This window comes from Trachemys scripta, chromosome 2, assembly GCF_013100865.1.
Source record: "Trachemys scripta elegans isolate TJP31775 chromosome 2, CAS_Tse_1.0, whole genome shotgun sequence".
Lineage (NCBI taxonomy): Eukaryota > Metazoa > Chordata > Testudines > Emydidae > Trachemys > Trachemys scripta.
The window spans coordinates 224,658,640-224,679,669 of NC_048299.1; the positions used below are offsets into that span (position 1 = coordinate 224,658,640).

At 43.7% G+C, this 21,030-nt stretch overlaps 1 protein-coding gene across 4 annotated transcripts in view; it reads left to right on the forward strand.

The window, feature by feature from the left end:
• Positions 1–21,030, forward strand: part of C2H8orf34 (chromosome 2 C8orf34 homolog) — a 234,015-nt gene that overhangs the window by 92,180 nt on the left and 120,805 nt on the right. For all 4 annotated transcript variants that reach the window (XM_034763055.1, XM_034763056.1, XM_034763058.1 and 1 more), the window contains exon 7: positions 5,691–5,857. In XM_034763055.1, the coding sequence (XP_034618946.1) occupies positions 5,691–5,857 (167 nt within the window). The remainder of the gene's footprint in view (positions 1–5,690; positions 5,858–21,030) is intronic.

Below are 21,030 nucleotides of genomic sequence, written 5' to 3' on the forward strand. Positions count from 1 at the left end.
CAAGGATCCTCTCTTAGGCACAGCTGCCAACTAATTTGCATCTCCAGGCAGGGCTTTGGAGCTGTGCTCTGGCTCCAGGCAAAAACCTGCAGCTCCACTGCTCCGCACTCCAGCGCCGGGCTCCGCTCCAAAGCCCTGTCTCCAGGTGCCTGCCTGACTCCTAGGTTATGGATACAAGTCCTTGATCAGTAACAAGGATCATGAACTGCACAGAAATATTAACACCAGTCATTGGAAGAGGAAAGACTAAAAAACAGTCTCCTGGCTTTCAGTTCAGTGGAACCTACCGTGGGTTAAAGGGAAATTGTGCCTTTCACACAAGATGCAGAATTCTTGGTGGGGTCTGCTTACACAAACTTTTGCCTGTTCCCAATTCCTTGAAAAATCAGCTCCATACTCCCCCACAAATGAATGTGGTCTCTTTCATACTGTTGTGATAATTGGACCTACAAATTTACCCTAATTACGAACTCAGCTATGAAAAGTGAGTGAAAGTTCATAAAGTATCACAATAACTTGTAACAACAAATGTTGAGGGGAAAAACTTCAAAGGGGAGACAGACTGAATTATTCCAAACTAAAAGACCTACAGATAATTCAAGGACTGTGTTAGGATCATGCTTGGTAACCAAGAACAGTGTGAGACCAAAAAATCTATCAACCAAAATTGGTGTGTCAGAAATTAGGCTTAATTAGTGGACAAAGTAATGAGGGGATGGACTGTTCTGCCCACCACACCCTTTATGGGGACATTAAAGAAATACTGGAGGGAGCTTCACCATCATGGCGGCCATCCCTATTGTTTCCTGGGATCCCAGAACCTTCCTTATCCTGATACTGAAAGAGGTCCTTAATAGATTAGGCTAGAAAGAGGGAGCCAGATGACATGGCCAGCTCAGTCTGAACCACAAACACCACCTGAGATGTGAGAACTTGTCTCCTCTCCCACCCCCAAATGTGTCCTTTTCCCTTCCTGTAAACATGCGGGACTTACCCATGCGGCACCTCCTGCTGGTCATCTCAGAGAATTAGCTCTTTCCAGCAGAGAGCACCCTCTGCAGGCCAGTGCCCCTTTTCCCTGGGGCTGCCCCCTGGCAATACCCCCACCAGTCTCTGGGTCTCCCCAACCCTGTAATTCCCACCTTGCCTCAGTCTGGGCTACTGCCAGTCATCACCAAGCCTCTGCTTTCTTGGGCAGACTGCAGTGTAAAAGCCACTCATCATAGGCAAGGGGGTTCAGACCTGCTGCCTTCCTCTGTTTTCCAGTTCCTCTATGGGCCTTGGACCAGGCCCTGCAGCCTGGGGAGTTACCAGCCTGGAGTGCCCCTGCTCCTCTGGCTCTCCCCAGCCCTGCTTCACTTCTAGTACCCTTACTGCAGGCAGCCAGTCCCAGCCTAGAGAGAGACTTCTCCTGGGTCTCTGGCTCACAGCCTTTTTATACAGGCCAGCTGTGGCCTGATTGGGGCGTGACCCAGCTGCGGCCGTTTCCCCAGTCCGCCCAGCTTAGCATCTCTCAGCCACAACCTTCTCCCAGGACTGATCTCAAGCCCTTCAGGGCAGGAGCGGGTGACCACCCTGCTACACTTCCTTACCTTATTTTTTATCTTTCCTATCCTCTCCTTTTTCCTCTGTCTAATAAGAGTCTGGCTTAGGTAGCCAAGACTGCATATTTTGAAACACTGAAAGAAGGAACTAAAGCAATGCCCTAAACAGCCTGATGTTGGAACAAGTTTGCCAGGTCTCAGAGTGGCGGAGAAGACCATGTGCTGTACCTGTGCTTTTCCAGCAGTGAGGCTGCAAGTGAAAGTCAGCACCAGAGACAGAAGCTGCATTTTCTGTTGTTCTCTCCTTTCTCCATTTGTGTGTTTGTCTTGTTTTGTGTTCTAGGAAATGGGATTGGACTTTAATAACAACAGTAACAATGAGAGCTCCAGCCCATCTCAATTAACTTCTTTTCCTCAAAAAGGACAGTTGTTAGTCTCTTAGATGATATTAAAGATTATATCAAACAAAGGTTTTTTTCCCTATTAAAAGCTCTCTCCAGCTAAAGGGAAAGAACAGGCAGTGCTGTTAAAATAAAAGCCTTATTTAATACTTTACATTTAAAATGTTTTAACTTGTTTTCCCTTTTTTCCCCTATGTCTTTAATAAAAGTTTTACAAGATTTTTAACAGTGTCTTTGCTATAGTACTAAGCAGGCTATGGTCTCTTTCTATCAAACCCTGAACCTTGTTTATATTGTTGGACAGAGACTGTGTTATGTTAACACCTTTGGGCCATATATTCTATCTAAATTAATACAACGCTATCCCTCCCCCCAATTAATCCCCATAGCTATAGCTATTCCTAATTTTGGGTTAGAAGTAACGGGATAGTCTAGTCATTAAAAAGGTTGGTAGGTGTTCCTGTGACAAAGCTTTGTATGGGCATTATGAGAGGATATTCTAGATCTGTAGTGGATTATCTCCATATAAATCAATATTACCTAAATCCTTACCACATGTTTTGCATGTGCCCAATTAAAATATTTTCTTTTATACAGTATTTTAATATGAACCTTTACTTTCAGTCACATGTAAAAAATCACGTAGCAACACCACCCAATTTTGGATATCTTTTTATGAACTGGGCCCATAATTCTTTTTTAGGTCAAAAATGTGCTTTTTTGTTTCTCATACTCAAGTGAGTAAAAATATTATGGTGAGGATCATGAGCCATAAAAAATATTTTCGTGTCTTAAGACACATCACTCATACCGGCAAGATATTTTATATTCCATTCTCTTCTAAGCAAATACAGCTGAGCTAAAAATTAAAATAGAAAAATATGTATTTCTTTTAAGCTTGTTAAAAGAAAACATTTTTATTTACAAAACAAGTAATATCGGGTTTTTTGCCTTTTTATCGGGGAAGAGGCTTTCTATCACAAAACTCTGAAAACAGAGAGACATAAAAATGATGTGGTTATGATGATTTAATCATACACTGCGGGGTTCTAAGCTTTCACTAGTGTTGCCAGTTGGGAAACTGCCATAACAGCAATAAGACATCTGTAACTAGCTTTACTGCTAGTATGATTTTTCCCCCCAGTTTTATATGTAAATAATTTATGGCCTGTTCCAGTGCCCTTTGAAGTCAATGGGAGTCTTTCCAGGCCATTGGATGAGACCCATAGGTAGGAACTAAAGGGTAGGCAATTGTACAATTTTTTTTTTTAAACTGTGTGTAGGATTGCACTGGAGACTACTAGCCATCAGGGAATCCGTGATAAAACAGCAGGGGTATAAATAACTAGGCTGTGGAGGGATAGTAATAGCATATGATAAGACTGACAAATGTTTGACAATATTTGTGGAGCAGTGAGTAAGAACAAAACATGAGCTTACAGGAAACTGCAAGTGGGGAAAATATATTAGGTAAATAACCAAGCTCCACAAAGTGTGCCAAAATATAAAAAGGCTTGATATTTAAAGGATGCTTTTTGTGAATATGTGGTCAATTAATTGGGGATACAAATCCCACCACTCAGATGTCACAAATATATGCTTTCTTGGTGTGGTTTGGTACTTAAGTGCCTACATAGTAGGATATCATGCAATTATCCACAAACAAAGAGACCAGTGCAGAAAATCTCCAAAAATTTAAAATTCATATGCCTGAGCCTGCGAAGGTCCATAGGTTTAGTTCTATGAAAACTGTTTGCCTCATGCATGATTTCCCTGACTTGAGATATAGTTACTGTGTCACCTATATCATGCAATATTAAATATATATAGTCAGAAGGAGAAGATTTGCTTTAGTGTTCAGTCAATTACACTGACTTATGTTGTTGTTAATTATTTGTATTACAATAGTGCTTAGAGGCCCCAACCAAGTTTGGGAGGCCCTGTTATGCTAGGTCGGATGCATCCAACGAAGTGGACGTTCACTCACGAAAGCTTATGCTCCAATACATCTGTTAGTCTTAAAGGTGCCACAGGACTCTCTGTTGCTTTTTAGTAAAAGATAGTCCTTCTCCTCTTTGAGTTAACAGTTTCAATAGACAAGACAGAAAATGGTGGGAGGGGAAGTCGATGTACATCTACAGTGTAATAAAAAATCCATGATACAGAGTATCAGAGCCTGAATCAGCTGTCTTGGGCTGTAAGGCTAAGAATTGCAATGTAGACATTTGGGCTCAGGCTGGAGCTGGGGCTCTGAAACTCTCCCCACTCATTGGGTTTCAGAGCTCAGGCTTCAACCCAAGCCCGAATGTCTATATTGCTATTTTTAGCCCCACAGCCCAAGCCCTGCAACCCAGAGTCAGCTGACCTGGACCAGCTGCAGCTGTGCTGTGGGTCTTTTATTGATGTGTAGATGCACCCATAGAGGTGAAGCACCTAATTCCAGTTGATTTTCAGTGGGGCCTAGACTCCTGTGATAGAGAAGCTTTTGAAACAGGACTGAGGGTTCCAAATCTTTGAAAATTTTACTCAAAATGACTCATCTGTGGTTATATAGCTAGGAATAGTCTCCTGATACATACAAAATAGGAAATGACTGCTTAGGAAGGAGTACTGCAGAAAGGGATCTAGGGATCATAGTGGATCACAAGCTAAATATGAGTCAACAGTGTAATACTGTTCCCAAAAAAGCTGACATAATTCTGGGATGTATTAGCAGGAGTGTTGTAAGCAAGACATGAGAAGTAATTCTTCCACTCTACTCCGTGCTGATTAGACCTCCACTGGAGTATTGTGTCCAGTTCTGGGCACCACATTTTAGGAAAGATGTGGACAAATTGGAGAAAGTCCAGAGAAGAGCAACAGAAATTATTAAAGGTCTAGAAAACATGACAGGGAAGATTGGAAAAAAATGGGTTTGTTTAGTCTGGAGAAGAGAAGCCTGAAAGGGGACATAACAGTTTTCAAGTACATAAAAGGTTGTTACAAGGAGGAGGGAGAAAAATTCTTCACCCTTATCTTTGAGGATAGGACAAGAAGCAATGGGCTTAAATTGTAGAAAGGGCAATATGGGTTAGACATTAGGAAATACTTCCTAACTGTCAGGGTGGTTAAGCACTGGAAAAAGTTACCCAGAGAAGTTGTGAAATCTTTTTTTAAGGTCAAGTTAGACAAATACCTGTCAGTGATGGTATAGATAATACTTAGTCCTGCCATGAGTGCAGGGGACTGGACTAGAAGACCCCTTCCAGTCCTACGAGTCTATGATTCCCACTCCAGTGGCCTAGCCACAGAACCATGCTGCCCCTCCCCAACTGACATTAACCTAAAGTTTTAATATTAAGATCATGATGCAGGGTCCTCAACCTATGTTGTTTAAGAGCTGGGCCTTGCACCGTGAACTTAATATTGATAGACTAGTCAGACCAATGTTGGAGTGAATTTTAGTCTTTCACTTGCAGTGCCTTAGCAACATCTCCTTGATGTTTAAATTTGTGGTCAGGTAGCTTGAACTCCATAGCTGATTGCAACAGCTACTGCTGCATGTGAGGGGAGAGGCAATCTCTCTGGTATTTAAAGAATAAGACAAAATTTCTGTATGGATGTTTATAATTGCAGAAGAAACTGAAAATAATTAGTCTATTAATTAAATGGTTTCATTTGCTCATTTGAATGAAATGGCTGCTGTAAAGGTACTTTTTTGTAGCGAGAGTAACAATAAAAGGAGGTTATGATTTCCCCCACCCAGTTTAAAGATGGAGCCGAAGACCAAAGGATTAAAACAGCAACAACAGCAACATAAGAAGCTACTGGCTGCCATGCTTTCCCAGGACTCTTTTGATTCTGTTCAAAGCACAGCTCCCTCAGTGACAGAAGAAGATATTGACAATGAGGATGATGCCATGGAACTGCTAGGTAATTGAAAAAGTTAATTCACGCAAGTATTTTTTCCATACTGTTTCCAATGTTGTATAAAGTATAACAAGATTGAGCCAAATTCTGCTTTCTGGAATACAGATGTAAATCTGTAGAAGCATAGAAGTTAAGGGAGTTATTGCAGGCTTACATCAATAACTTAAAAATATATATAGGAGAGAAATACTAACTCTAAGTCTAAGGGAGCACTCTAGCTGCAACTGTCCATTGTAAAATACCAAAGGTCACAGGTGTTTAAGATAAGATAATTTCTTTCATTTTCTCCTCCTAAAAAACATTTGAAAGCTTTCATTGATAGAGGTACAAGATACAGTGGACAAGTCTGTTTTACATGCTTTCTCTGGTTAATTTTTACCCTGTCAGATCCCAGTCCTGTCTTCAGTGGGAATTTTGTCTGAGTAGTCTAACTAGCTGCAAATAGAGGGGAAAATGTAAATTTGACTTATTGCACTGGTTTTAATTATACTTTTCCAGTAGACTGGATTGTGTTTTAAATGGTATTTTAGGAATCTGTGTCCTTAGCAGGGGCACTGGAACTGGAGGCTGGGGCAGGGGGCCATGGCCCCACAACTTTTTATGTTCCTTAAGGATGAGCGATGGGGAGAGGGAGAAGAGATGAGAGAGCAGGGGGAGGGGCCATGGTTCAGGCACCAGTGGGGGTGTGTGTCCCCCACTTCTAAGGAGTTTCTGGCATTCTTGGTCCTTAGTACATCCCCTCTCCCTTTCTGGAGTTCTTTGCTGTCAATCAAGTGAAAGAAGGGAATAATAGAAGACAGTTAGTTACTCCCTTCCTTCCATTTTTTTAAATGCTCGATCTTGAAACGGTCAAAAGGAACCATTGTCTTCAATATTTCTATATGCTTCATTTTACATAATAGACCTTTTATGAGGGATCAGAGTAGATGAATAATGTTACCTTTTAAGGATAGCTCAACCGTATATTTTAAAAGCACTATAATGAATTATTTATTTAGGAAAAAATCTGAGCTACAGAATAAAGCACAGAAAATAAAAGGACAAGCAGCACTTTATTCTATAGACTGGCTCCATGATTACATGATTGCTGTATAAATTATGTTGCAGTTACTTAGTTTTTACATTGTGCACATTGCATGGTAATTTAATGTATAATTCCCATGTACTGTAATTTCTAGTTTTGTTATCACTGTACCATTTTAATTTACAAGGGAGACACTATTAATGGTCTTGATTACCCCAGCTCAAGGAAAACAATGCAGGAATGGGCTAGGCACATTGTGGTGTTTCCACCAAATCATTCTATTGTGGATGTGGATTTGCTGCTCCATGGGATGGGTAGGTGGTTCCAGCACTTGTGTTGTGAAGGATCTGCTGAAGGGTAAGTATGAAACCTGGATAGATACAGCATATAATGAAGTAAACACTCAGAGAAACAGAAAATCCTTAAAATGAAGAACTAGATAAAGCTTTTAGCATCGGGTTGTACGTTTTTGTGACTTTCCTATAGAAGGTATTTATTCTCCATTTCATATATGCACGAACTACAGAAGCACTTTTAATTCAGGATTCTGTATTTTGTTTTAGGCATTTTTATGCATTGGTGTTTGATTGAAATACTTTATTGTTAATTATATATACACTGAAACTTCATGCACCTTGGAAGCACAAGATAAAACACAAATAAGCTGCCAAGTGGTGGGAGAAGACTTTTCTTTGGCATTCATACAGTGTTAGGTATACTTTTTTTTTAAATATTTCTCTCCTATAATAGCCCTGTTACCTCAACAAACCTAATTCACTATTGATAGGGCCTGATCATCTTGTTAGTTGGCTTGGGAGATTCATAAATTAATCATCTTGCAGGATCGAACTGATAGAGGGAGAGTTTTGAAACAATGGTTCCATATTCCTTATACCAGCTTTCTGTTTTAATTCTCATTTTGTGTTGACAGGACAAGTTTTAGATTAAATATAAATGTAGGGATTACATTGCTGCAGAATTGCTCAAACTTTGAGACTGTGAAAAAATGTCATGCTGTAAAAAGCATCTTATTTTATTTTGAAGCTAACAGCACAGAGTTTAAATTTCTATCAGCAAACAAGTATTTTTCATTGTTGTATTTTCCAAATCAGTGACTGTACAATAACAGGAGTGAATTTTTATATTATATTGTGTATTAATCCATTAACTGCTTTAATGCTTTTTACACATCTAGCATAGCACCTTTCCAAGCATGGTTTTCTGCCACCACTCAGTTCCAAAACATAGTTTCATATAACTGACATATTCCCTTTACAATTCACTCTTTGTTGCTTATTCATGCTCTTCACAAAAATTACAAAACCTTATGCCCCACAGTTTCCATCTTGGAAGAACAACTTCTACTACTAGTAATAAATTACTTAAAACAATATCCTGTTTATAATGTAGCTTTTCAGCTGGACAGTTGGTGACCAGAACAAAGGATCAGTCTTTACTCATTCAAAACTCTCATTGAAATCTGAGAATTTTGACAGAATGAACTCTGCAGGATTTGGCTTAGACTTTCTAAATATGGATTGGCTGAGATAAAGAATATTATTGTTCAAATGTACTGGTCTTCATTTACACATGGTTAGTAAAAGTATGGGATTGTTTGTTACCCCAAGAACATACTGAAGGATCACAGAGTAGCCCTTCTATTGCTTAATTCCAGGTTCCCAAGACGTTGGCCTATTAATCTGTTCCTGCAAGGTGAAAGGAGGGGGCCTGCCCTTGTAGAATTGCTTGGGTTTACCAAAGGTCTCTTTCTGCCCTTCAGGAAGCTCTCCAGAACAGACTAGATCTGGTCACCCTTGGGAGGATACGGATACAGCCCTCCGCTCAAAGGATTGACACCGAGGCAGTACTTTTCCAAAACAGAATGTTTTCTTTATTTAGTTTAACCAATCTTTCCTAATACAATTAATCTAAAGCTAAATTAAAACATAAACATAAGTCCCTTAGCACAGGTATATAAGCTAAAGCACCCAATACTGTAATGTTATACAGTTGGAATTGCTTAAGTGATTATGTTCTGCACATGGTGATCAGTCACATGCAGGATACTGACCGTAATCTTAATAAACTTTAATCTTTATACATAGTCATATAAACATACACACCACAGACACTCATCTTTATTATCATAAGCATATACATTCATTAACCCTATTTCTATTCTATATCCTATACTATAGCTAGCATGTTGTAGGCTTCTCTTCCTCTGTTCTGTCAGGGTCCTTCTGCTCTGTCCCAGCAGCGCTGCTGCTGCTGTCACCCTGTGGTTGCTTCTTCTGATTCCTTTGCTCTTTTAGGTTTCTTTTGATCTTTTTTCTGGTTCTCCTTCTCCTGCTCCTAACTTGATTGACTTCTTCCTGCTTGCTCCATCTTTTGTTCAATTTTTGGTCTGTTCTGATTGGTTATTGTTGAGATGAATCTCAATTCTCAGGCACTTAGAACTTACTCCATATGATACTGAGTTTAAAACAAAACAAAACACCCAACAAACTATAAACAATGAGAAACATCTGAAAACTCTGGGATTTGCATAAACATCCAGAAGTTGAAAACAAATGTCCCAAGAGTCACCATGATTTCTCCTACACAATTCCCTCTTCCCACTAGACTACTAGTGGTTATCATCTTGAGGTTTGGGAGGTACAGCTACAGTACTGCAGAGGTCTGCTGCCCTTCGTGTGGCATCTTCAGGGGTATCTTTCTCATTTTCTTTACATTCAGGGCTCCCCTGTTGTTCCTCGTTCTCTGTTTCCTTCCTTTACCAATCCCTTTCTTCCAACTGATTATTTGTCCAGGCCTTTTATTCCTTTTCCCTTTCTCTCCCCTAGTTCTTTCCCCAGTAGATTCTGTGCCTTTTGTTCTTCAAAAGATTTTGAACCCTCTTCACATGGATTTTGTCCTCAACTCTTTTACCATTTGCTCCATTTGTTCTCTGCGTTTTAGCCAATATTTATTGTGCACAGAAACCTTCAGCATAGCACAGAGGAGTGGCTGGAGCTGTTAGAGGGCACAGCTGGCCTATCAGTGAAGGCAGTGAAGGCTGGCATTATAGCCCTTAGATGACTCAGCCCTTAGCATCACAGTCCTCGTTATGTTGGGATTGAGATAAATGTGAAAAGTTTGGACTGGGAGTTTTAGCAGCCATGCAAATAAAATGATGTATGTTCTCATGTTTTCTACATGGATAGTCTGTATTAAACCTTATACCCAGACATCCAAAACAAAATGGAGAGTTCTTCAGTTTCTATACAGACCTTTGTTAGGCTTCTAATGACAAATTGTGTGTGGAAAAAGTCATCCACTTTTGGCCGTTCTATTTGTCTAGAATTCTTCTCATCCCCCTTTTTAAAGTAGATTTCACCAGCTCTTAGCCTTTTCAGTTCACTTTTATCACAGTGCACAGTATATCACCTTAGATGCTCAAATCATTATTAATGATTAGAAAGGCCTCTCATTAGTGAAAATAAAAGTAGATTTCACCAGCTCTTAGCCTTTTCAGTTCACTTTTATCACAGTGCACAGTATATCACCTTAGATGCTCAAATCATTATTAATGATTAGAAAGGCCTCTCATTAGTGAAAATAAAATGCATACATTCTCAGGCTATTTGTATTGTTGTAGGTTATTTTTGTCCTTGTCGTACTAGGACCCCATTGTGCTAGGTACTGTGCCAATGCATAAATACACTGTGTTACCAAGGGTGATAAAAAGAATTAACAAAATACACCATTGGCTGAAAAATAACTAAGCCCCAATGCTGCACTGATAGCCAAGTGGATGGACCCTTGTTCTTACACGGAAACCCATAGGGTCCACCTGTGCAGATCCAATTGTAGGATCTGACCTTAAGGCTGGACCATAATTATTTGTGTTATTAAGGGAGGTTTAAAAAAAAAACTAGTATCTGATTTTGAGAAGTTGTAAAGAGACAAGCAAGGTTGTGAAATTTGAAAGGAATTTTTATTTAAAATTCATAATTTTGGATACTTTAAGTTTTTATCTGTTCTGTAGTCTACAGTAAGGAGCTTGATGTAACTAACAACTGCCATTAAATCTTTAGGCTTTTTTGCTGTTTAATGAAATAAATTGTTATGACTTGGATCAAGCAATTACTAAAGCAAATAGTGATCTTTTTATGCTAATATGGTCTGTATGTAAATGGCTAAGATGCGTAAATCAGTGGGGTCATTCATCTTTTGTTTCATGTGTAAACAGGTAAGGTGAGAGAACATCTCAAAATATAACTTTTGACCTCATATAGTATTTCACTGTAATCTTAACTATTCAATTGAATGTAGTATTAATAACACCTGGCACCAATACATTAGGTTTCGAGACTGGTGTTTAAAGGTATGCCATCCGCTTGAAAAAAAAAGGCTAAATCTGCCACTTAGTATCTGTGTGAATATTTGAGATTTAACAACTGCCTATTCCCATTTTTTTTTCTTTTTGGACAAGGATTGGCACAGTAACAACTAGTACTTGTTTGTGTAATGGGGTTATCATGGTTACATTTGACTGGATTGCTATCTGTGGTATGTTATCTTGGTTTCTGGACTTGGAAAAGCTGTTGGTTGTTTGTTGTGTTTTATACATCATTGATCATCCAAGAGCCAATAATGAGTTTTTCTTCCTCTTCTTTTAGTTATCAATCTCATAAATAGGGATGGTTTGCTAGTTGCAACGCTGAAAAGAGGAGAGAATCTGTCACTATCTACCTTATGGGGAATCTCCCAACATGAGGGGGGTCTCCAGTAATCATAGATCACTATCACACCACCCTCTCTGGTAACCCCTGGCACAGGTGATTCAAGGGGTGGGGAGATGTCATGGCAGTCTGCATCTCCTCAGCTAACAGATGCTCCTTCAGATTGATCTAATCTGTGTTAGGGCTGGGCAGAGAATCAGAAAGCCACAATGGCTCCTAGCTCTTGCTTACCCCTACAACCTAATCTTTACCACACCAAGCAGATCTCAGCTGCAGCAGAGAATCTGGCCCATAAAGCCTTTTTGATTCCCTGGAATGTTTGAAAATTCTTTGCTAAACACACTTTATTTCCTCAAGTTCTCCATCTCAGCAATTAGCATAGACTACCTGTCATATTTGCTATGTTTGTGGGATGTACCTGGCCTTCTCAGCTCTCTACAGGTTTGCAGTCCTACTACACCCCACCCCAAGATGTAGCAATGTGGATAACAGCACAATGAAGTTGGGTCCTTCAGGACTGCCTAGAGAAGCCTTTTTGGAGCAGCCATATTGGAAACCACAGAGATCTGGTCCTCCAAGGAGTAGAGGGGCCAGCAACAGCCAATCAGGACCATGCTGGCCCAGATAAAAGTTGCTGCCAGTTCATTTCTTGGCTGGGACCAGAGGAGTGGAGAGGGGTTCTCCCTGCCCAAAAGAGTCTGATGACTAAACAGAGTTCATGGCCAGCTGAATTTAAATAGCTAGGGTGGCAGATAGAGACACTGGCTATGGGATAGGGCTGGAGATAAAAGGGCCTGGTAGGAAGAGGCATAGGGAAATGGCAGCAATTGATTGGAGTGATCTGTATGTGGCTGCTGGGTGTAGGATCCCTGGGTTGAAACCTGGAGTAGTGGGCAAGCCCAGGTTCTCACTGGCTTCAGGTAAAGTGGCATAAACCTTGAGAGGGGACAAGGCTTATTTTGGAGTCTGAACAAAGTACTGAATTGAAAGGGCCCAGAGCCAGGGCTGAAGACACTAGTGAGGGCAAATAGACTGTTCATTAGACTCTTTAATACCTTAGAAGGGGTTCTTTTGGACTTTGTGGCTTGGCCCTCCAGCCCAGTCACTGAAGACCTGCCAAGGTTGGCTGGCAGCTTTCAGGGGAAACCAGGGGCAAGAAAAAGACTGTTGTTCTGCACCCAACTGCTCAGAGGTCCTCGAGGTGAGTGCACCTTGATAGTATCTCATTGAAAAAAAACTGCCCAGATAGCATCAAGTTGGTATTAATTGGCTGTGGAGTTGGCTATATTCTATTCCTCTTTTACTCCTGAGGGCATTCCGCACCAAAAAAACTAAAATTCCGTGCACAATATTTTAAAATATTGTTAACTAAATGTGGAGACTCCAGCATGGCATTGGGGAGCACAGGCCACTGGCTGCACAGAGGTGGGAGATCACTGTGCAGCTTCCCTTCTCCCCACCAGGACACAGACTCAGCATTGAGGCTGCACCCAACCCTGACACAGTGCAAGGACTGGGCCTGCCCCAGAAACACCCCAGGGCCCTGCCTCTCCCTACCAGGTGTGGGCAGGCAGACTCAGCAATGCAGGATCCCAGTGTGGAGGGACTTAGTGTAGGGATGGGGAGAGGGAGAATGCAGGATCCCAGTGTGGAGGGACTTAGTGTAGGGATGGGGAGAGGGAGAATGCAGGATCCCAGTGTGGAGGGACTTAGTGTAGGGTGGGGGATCCAGGTGTGGGTTGAGAGGTTTCTGTGTGAGGCAATCTTGGTGCAGCTGGCTCAGTGGGGGAATCTAGGTACTGGGGGGGGCGAGAATCTGAATGGATAAAGGCTTATTGGGAGGTTCTGGGTGCAATGGAAATGGGACTCTGCAGGGTGGTCCGGATGAATGTGATTGGGACTCAGCGGAGGGGGGTCTGGGTGTGCAGGGGGATAGAGCTTGGTGGGGGGGTCTGGGTTTGGGGGGGCTCAGTATGGGGTTCCAGATGCTGGGGGAGTAGGGCTCAGTGGGGTGGGAATCCATGTGCAGCTGGTTGGGGTTCAATAGGGTGGCAATCTGGGTGTAGGGATCTGGCTTGTAGGGATGGTCCCGGTGCAGGGGGGGAGTGGCGCTCGTTGGGGGTGGGTGAGGCTTGCCAGGAGGGTCTGGGTATGAGGGGGTTGGGTGGATGGGGGAGGAGCTCCCTGTACAGAGATCCCTCCCCCTGCAGCTGAGGAGCAGTGGATGGAAGGAGTGTGGGGGGAGGGAAGGGGGGAATTTGCAGAGCTTCCTACAGCCAGGGGAGAAATCAGGGGGTGGGGTCTGATACGGCCCCAGATGCTGTGCAGGGGAAGAGAAAGTCCAGTCCTCCCCAGCCCAGCTGGGACTAACAGCTGAGCCCAGGCCAGGGTAAGAACCAGCAGCTGGGTCTTCTCCAATCCCGCCCCCTGCCCCGCAGTGATTTACTGCTGGGGAGGGTCGTATGACTGCTCTTGTGGCTTCCCTTTGCTTCCTCGTCAAAGTCATTTTTCTGCAGGGAGCATAAATTCTGTACATGCGCAGCGGTGCAGAATTCCTCCAGGAGTACTCTTTGGTCCAATCCATCCCTTGTAGCCAATGTGGGGCCCTTTGAAGGAAAGAAATAAACTTGGAAAACAATCTTAAGTTCTTTAGAGATTCTAAGTCTGGTAAAAGAGAAGACTGAGAGGGGACATGATTACAGTTTTCAAGTACATAAACAGTTGTTACAAGGAGGAGGTAGAATAATTGTTCTCCTTAACCTCTGAGGATAGGACAAGAAGCAATGGGATTAAATTGCAGCAAGGGAGGTTTAGGTTGGACATTAGGAAAAACTTCCTGTCAAAGTGGTTAAGCACTAGAATAAATTGCCTAGGAAGGTTGTGAGATCTCCATCATTAGAGATTTTTAATAGCAGGTTAGATAAACGCCTGTCAGAGATAGTCTAGATGATATTTAGTCCTGCCATGAGTGCAGGGGAGTGGACTTAAATGACCTCTTGAGGTTCCTTCCAGTCCTATGATTCTATGAAAACTCTCTTGCTTTTTATCTCAAAAAGGTTTCTTGCTCTCCATCTTATTACAGTTAGAGGTGGTTGAAGAATTTTCAGTACAATAGTTTTCCATTGAATAATGCAGTTTCATCATACTAAGCATTTCAATTTGAAGTGTCAATTTTGATTAAGCATTTGACTAGAAAAAGTCCAAATGTTTTATTTCAACAGTCATTTCATTCATTTTGTTTTGACTTTTAAAGTCAAATATTAATGTTAATATCGTTGTATATTTAAAGTGTCAATTATATATGAATATAATTTAAGTCGAAATGAAATGAATTAAAAAATGACAGCATTGAACCAAAACATTTTGGAATTTTCATTTTATGGGACATTTCAGCCTTTTGTTCCAAATGGGAATTAATTTGTCAAAATATGGAGTTTCCTGTGGAATGGAAATTCCTGTTCCTGACCAGCTCTAATTACAAAGACAAATTTTTCCACACTGTCACACTCAATTTTCTCTTTCATAACACCACATAGTCTTGAACCACCCACATGGTGTCTTCAGGTCTGACTGCTGCTTGCTTAATCTTTCGATGTTGGTGAAAGAATATAATCCTCTCCATCTTCTTTCCAAGTGGAATATTATGTAAACCACAGTAGGTAGTAACATATTTGTTGCAGGAAAGATATTTTCAGATTTACAATTAAGAGCTGTAGGAGAATTATGAAGTTCTAGTACAAGTTAGTGGAGAGTGAATCAAATTCCAAAATAAGATTTACTAAAATTGAAATGTTATGAACTCAAGGAGGCAGTTTGAAAATCCAGTGTATCATAAACAAAATTGAAAATTATGTATGATCATTTTAAAGTAGTTTTGAAATATTGTGTAACAGTTTCTGCCTTTCTGTAATTTCTCCCTTTTTTATTTGTTTGCAGTAGTTGAGTTTGTCATTCATATCTGCTCAAATTATGTGCACTGGGTTATTTGTATCCTATTTTTAATTAACAGATTAAAATGAGTAGTTGCTGCATCTGTGGCAAATACTTATCTAAGATTTACTCAATATGTGAGACAGATTAATTCTTTTTCTCCCTAGCACCAATATCCAGTCCCCATGACACTGGCTACTCACAGAAATCCAGGTCCTCTGCCACCAAGGGACCAGTTTAACCTTAAACCAGTGTTTCTGTATAACACAAAGCACTAGCAATGACACAAAAGGTTTATTCTTCTTCGAGTGCTTGCTCATGTCAATTCCATTCTAGGTATGTGCGTGCCCAGATACACAGTTGTTGGAAATTTTTGCTTTAGCAGTATCTGTAGGGCTGGCTGTGGCGCTTCTGGAGTGCCATGCTCATGCACCGGTATATGAGGTGCCACGGCTCTACGCCCTCTCAGTTCCTTCTTACTGCTCATGATGGTTGGTCAGAGCACCTTCTTCTAGCCTCCCAAGTGGATAGCAGTTTTCCTAGTGCCTACTTGTCTTCCCTTTGTATACAATTGTTTACAGTAGTTAGTAGTTACAGTATAGTAATTAGGTGTTAAGTTGTAAAAGTTAGTTAGTAAGTTAGTCTCCACAGGGACATTGCCCCAAAGTGGGGCATGCCCCATTCTCTGGGTTGCAAGCCCTGTTCAGCCAGTAATAGGCCTATGCCTATTAGAGATCCCCATAGCAGCTGCCTAAAGTACTTGGGAGAGTTGCATGTTAAGGACAAGTGTCGAATTTGTAACAACTTTCAACTCAGAAGGAACGGGACATTCATTTATGAGCCCTCCTCATGGAGGCTGCTCTTCATCCGGCATCGGAGCCTTTCCCTTCTGACTCCCTGTCTAGCACCTCTGCGTCGGTCAGGAGTGCACTGCCAGCACTGAGCTCTGTCTGGCACCGCTCTCCTTCGCCGGTGCCCAAGAAGCACCTAAAGAAACAAGGCTTCCCGGCACCAAGCAAGGAAGGTCAGGAAGCATTGGCCAAATGACCCAGTTCAGGCCGCCCACCCACTCCAGAACCTCACAGGGATATCTCTCCACTTAGACCGCCTCGTCCGCCCAGGGATCTGCCTCTAACTCCTGGGAGTGGTAGGTGACCCAGGCACCTGGTACTGCCCTCAACGTCTGAAGGCAGCTAAGAACCAGAGAGCCACTCTGGGGTTGGAAGTGGCTAAGGCTCCGCTCACTAAGGGGAAGCTGGCTATGAGACCACCTTAGAGAGCAGTCAAACACTGTTGGTCTCCGAAGCAGAGGCAGTGCTCCCTGACTCCACAACCAGGGTCACCAACTCTCCATCCTAGGTCCCTGATCAGACAAGCCAGGTCACCGGCACCACAATCCCGGTCTCCACCAATGTGGCACAGATCACCTGAAGTGAGTCATTGGTCTTCATAAACCTGGCACCGATCTGCCTCTCTCCAGCTGACTCCCTGGTGCAGGTCCCCCTCTGTGCACCATTCTTCGCTGGTACAGGACTGCTCACCTTCACGGCATCAGTGTCCATGCCTCTGGCACCACTCCTCAGAGAGGCATCATTCGCCTTACTCAAAACACCGCTCCCCCATGCCTGGGATCAGTTGCCAAGCATAGGCATCCGCAGCCCTGCCTTGGTCCCCAGAAGGGGACTTGTCAGGGTTGGAGTGAGACTTTAGCCACGCTGAGGCAGCACCAACCCCTGTGGGCTCCGGAAACAGTCTTGGCTCCCAGGCAGCAGGGTCAGTGGCCAACCCAATGGCCCTATTGGAATGGTTTGGGCATGCCGATACCCTTCTCGCACCAGTCCTCCCTTGCTGCTTCAGAGAAGCAGCCCCCTGCACCGATGGTACTGGGATGGTATGCAGCGTGGATTCGAATGCTGGGGCAGAGGAGCAGGTGCCCACTGCAAGGGACCCCTCCCCTGTGGAGGACAATGCCCTAGGCCAGTGGTTCTCAAAGCCGGTCCTCCGCTTGTTCAGGGAAAGCCCCTGGCAGGCTGGGCCAGTTTGTTTACCTGTTGCGTCTACAGGTTTGGACGATCGCATCTCCCACTGGCCACGGTTCACTGCTCCAGGCCAGTGGGGGCTGTGGGAAGTGATACAGGCCGAGGGATGTGCTGGCCACTCTTCCCACAGCTCCCATTGGCCTGGAGCGGCGAACCGTGGCCAGTGGGAGCCGCGATCGGCCGAACCTGCAGCGATGGTCCACTTTGTCCAACAAATACCCAATGTGTTACAGTAACACTGAAATTCAGGGTTCAGTCAATGAAACCGTATCATAAATAACATATCTTTATAGATAAAATTTACATCCAGTCAAGCTACCTGTGGCCCTCTGGAAGTAAATGATGCATTGTGCTGTCCCCGTATGTGCTACACCACAATAAATTACCACAGTGTTAAAGGTAAACAGCCTAGAGCATATGTAGAGAGACCGTGAAGTGTAGAATAAGACAACCATGCAATAAACTGCTTTTAAACCTCTCCTCACTTAAAAACATACCACTGGTGTCATGGGGCACATCACTCACCACTGGTCTAGCACCCCCTCCTGGTTACTCTGGGGATTAGTTCCAGGTCGGTACCTTTCCGTCCATGGTTTGCACACTGTCGCGCTCTCTCCCCGCTATCTGCCTGCAGCCCCTCTCACAGCCTCAGGAACTGCAACATCCTCCTCATGACTTGGTTCTCCAGCCATGTCACTATCTGCATTTTTCCCCTTTCCAGGGGTTAGTATTGCAGTCTAAATTCTGCCACTTCCCCAGTGGTGAGTGGGGGGGACACCCAGGTCCACCCACTACTCTGGGTTATGACACAGGGATCCTATAGATAGCAGCCTCATGCTGCAACTCCTTAACTTCTCACCATGCTGCTATGTCTCCCTGGGCCACTTACCCAGAGCCTCTGCACCTTCCTCGCCCTTGCCTCAGGGCATGCAACTACCCAGTACCAGTGGCCAGCCAGGAACTTCCTCTTGTTCCCCCTGATCTGGACACACAGATCCATGCACCCTTATGTTCCAATCTATGAACCACCCAGGGACTCCTGGTACCACTTCTCATGGGCCCCGCCAAGACCGGTGGATCCCTCAGACTGGTCCTACTGGAGCCCATAAGATCTATACCAGAGACATCGAGCCATTGCAAGGACTCTACCATGCTTCCTCCTCGCACCATCCTGCAGCATTGGTGTACAAAAAGGAAGATGTTGAGTTGGTACCACAAGTCCCAACTAGGGCCTCCTCATTGCCTGATGATGCAGTCATCTGTCTCTCTCTGCTGGATGATCACCGGCAGTATCACAACCTGCTGCAGAAGGTGGCTGCAGATCTACAGATCCTCTTGGAAGAAGTCCAGGACCCACAGGATCATCTCCTGGAAATGCTCCAGCCACAACAACCTTCCAGGATGGCTCTCAATAAACAAGGCCATCCTGGAACCAGCCTGAACAGGGAGACACAAGCCAGCATCCTGTGCCACACTCCAAAGAGACCTAATAGACACTATTTCATGCAGGCTAAAAGGGCTATTTTTTTATTCACACACCCGGCCCCTAACTCACTGGTCCTCCAGGGAGCTGCGGAATGGGCTTGGCAACAACTGCAGTTGTCCATGCCACTTGACAAGGCCTCCAAGTGGCTGGACCTCCTGGGCAGGAAGGCCTTTTCCTTGGCAGGCCTACAGTTCCACATCATGAATTGTTCAGTTCTGCTAGTCAAGTATGATTTCAACATGTACAACAGCCTAGCAGAATTCAAGGACAAGCTCCCTACAGACGACCAGTTCCAGGCCTCCATAGATGAAAAGAGATTGGTGGTGAAGATGGCCCTCCAGGCTGCAGTGGATGCAGCTGATACCGCCTCCCATTCACTAGCCACCAATCTTGTGATGCACAGGGACTCATGGCTGCAATCCTTCAGTTTCCGTGGGGTGGTCCAAAATACCACTTTGGACCTTCCTTTAAACAAGGCCAACCTCTTCCATGAAAAGATGGACGAGTCCCTACACTCTCTGGAAGACTTGCAGTACACCCTGCAATCCCTGGGCATCTACACCCCAGCTCCCAAGAGCAAACAGCAGCCCTTTCAGCCACAGCCTCACCCGATTTACTGTCCTACTCCCAGCATCTGCCAGCACCCACACAGAAATGCCAGAAGTCCTAGAGGCCCTGATTCCCAGCCCCTGCCACTGTCATTTCCTCAACTCTCTCCCAGGTCAAAAGTCACTTTTGACATACCAGTAAAGACCTGTGAACCATCTGTGATGCTTACCTCCTCACCACCACTTATCTTTGGCAGCTGACTTGCCCTGTTCTTCCACAATTGGGGCATGATGACCACGGACAGTTGGGTGCTGGAGATCATCCATCACGGATGCTCCACAGAGTTTCTCTCTTTCCCACCTCATTGTCATCCCACCAACTGATTCTTCAACAAGAATCCAATGCCCTGCTCCTCAAGGGTGCGACAGAGGGCTTACTGTCCCAATACCAAGGGAGAGGCTTCTACTCCTCTTCCTGAAAAAGGGCGGTGGGCAGAGACTCATCTAGATCTTCACGTTCTAAATATATTTATCAGGAAGTTAACGTTCTGAATGATGATCTTGGCACTGATCAATCCCTCCTTCCAACAGGGAGTGTGGTTCATGGCTCTCGACATGAAAAACACATTCTTCCATAAAAACAACAAAGAGTCTGGTGGCACCTTAAAGACTAACAGATTTATTTGGGCATAAGCTTTCGTGAGTAAAAACCTCACTTCTTCGGATGCATCCGAAGAAGTGAGGTTTTTACTCACGAAAGCTTATGCCCAAATAAATCTGTTAGTCTTTAAGGTGCCACCAGACTCTTTGTTGTTTTTATGGAAGAATGTGTTTTTCATGTCGAGAGCCATGAACCACACTCCCTGTTGGAAGGAGGGATTGATCAGTGCCAAGATCATCATTCAGAACGTTAACTTCCTGATAAATATATTTAGAACGTGAAGATCTAGATGAGTCTCTGCCCACCGCCCTTTTTCAGGAAGAGGAGTAGAAGCCTCTCCCTTGGTATTGGGACAGTAAGCCCTCTGTCGCACCCTTGAGGAGCAGGGCATTGGATTCTTGTTGAAGAATCAGTTGGTGGGATGACAATGAGGTGGGAAAGAGAGAAACTCTGTGGAGCATCCGTGATGGATGATCTCCAGCACCCAACTGTCCGTGGTCATCATGCCCCAATTGTGGAAGAACAGGGCAAGTCAGCTGCCAAAGATAAGTGGTGGTGAGGAGGTAAGCATCACAGATGGTTCACAGGTCTTTACTGGTATGTCAAAAGTGACTTTTGACCTGGGAGAGAGTTGAGGAAATGACAGTGGCAGGGGCTGGGAATCAGGGCCTCTAGGACTTCTGGCATTTCTGTGTGGGTGCTGGCAGATGCTGGGAGTAGGACAGTAAATCGGGTGAGGCTGTGGCTGAAAGGGCTGCTGT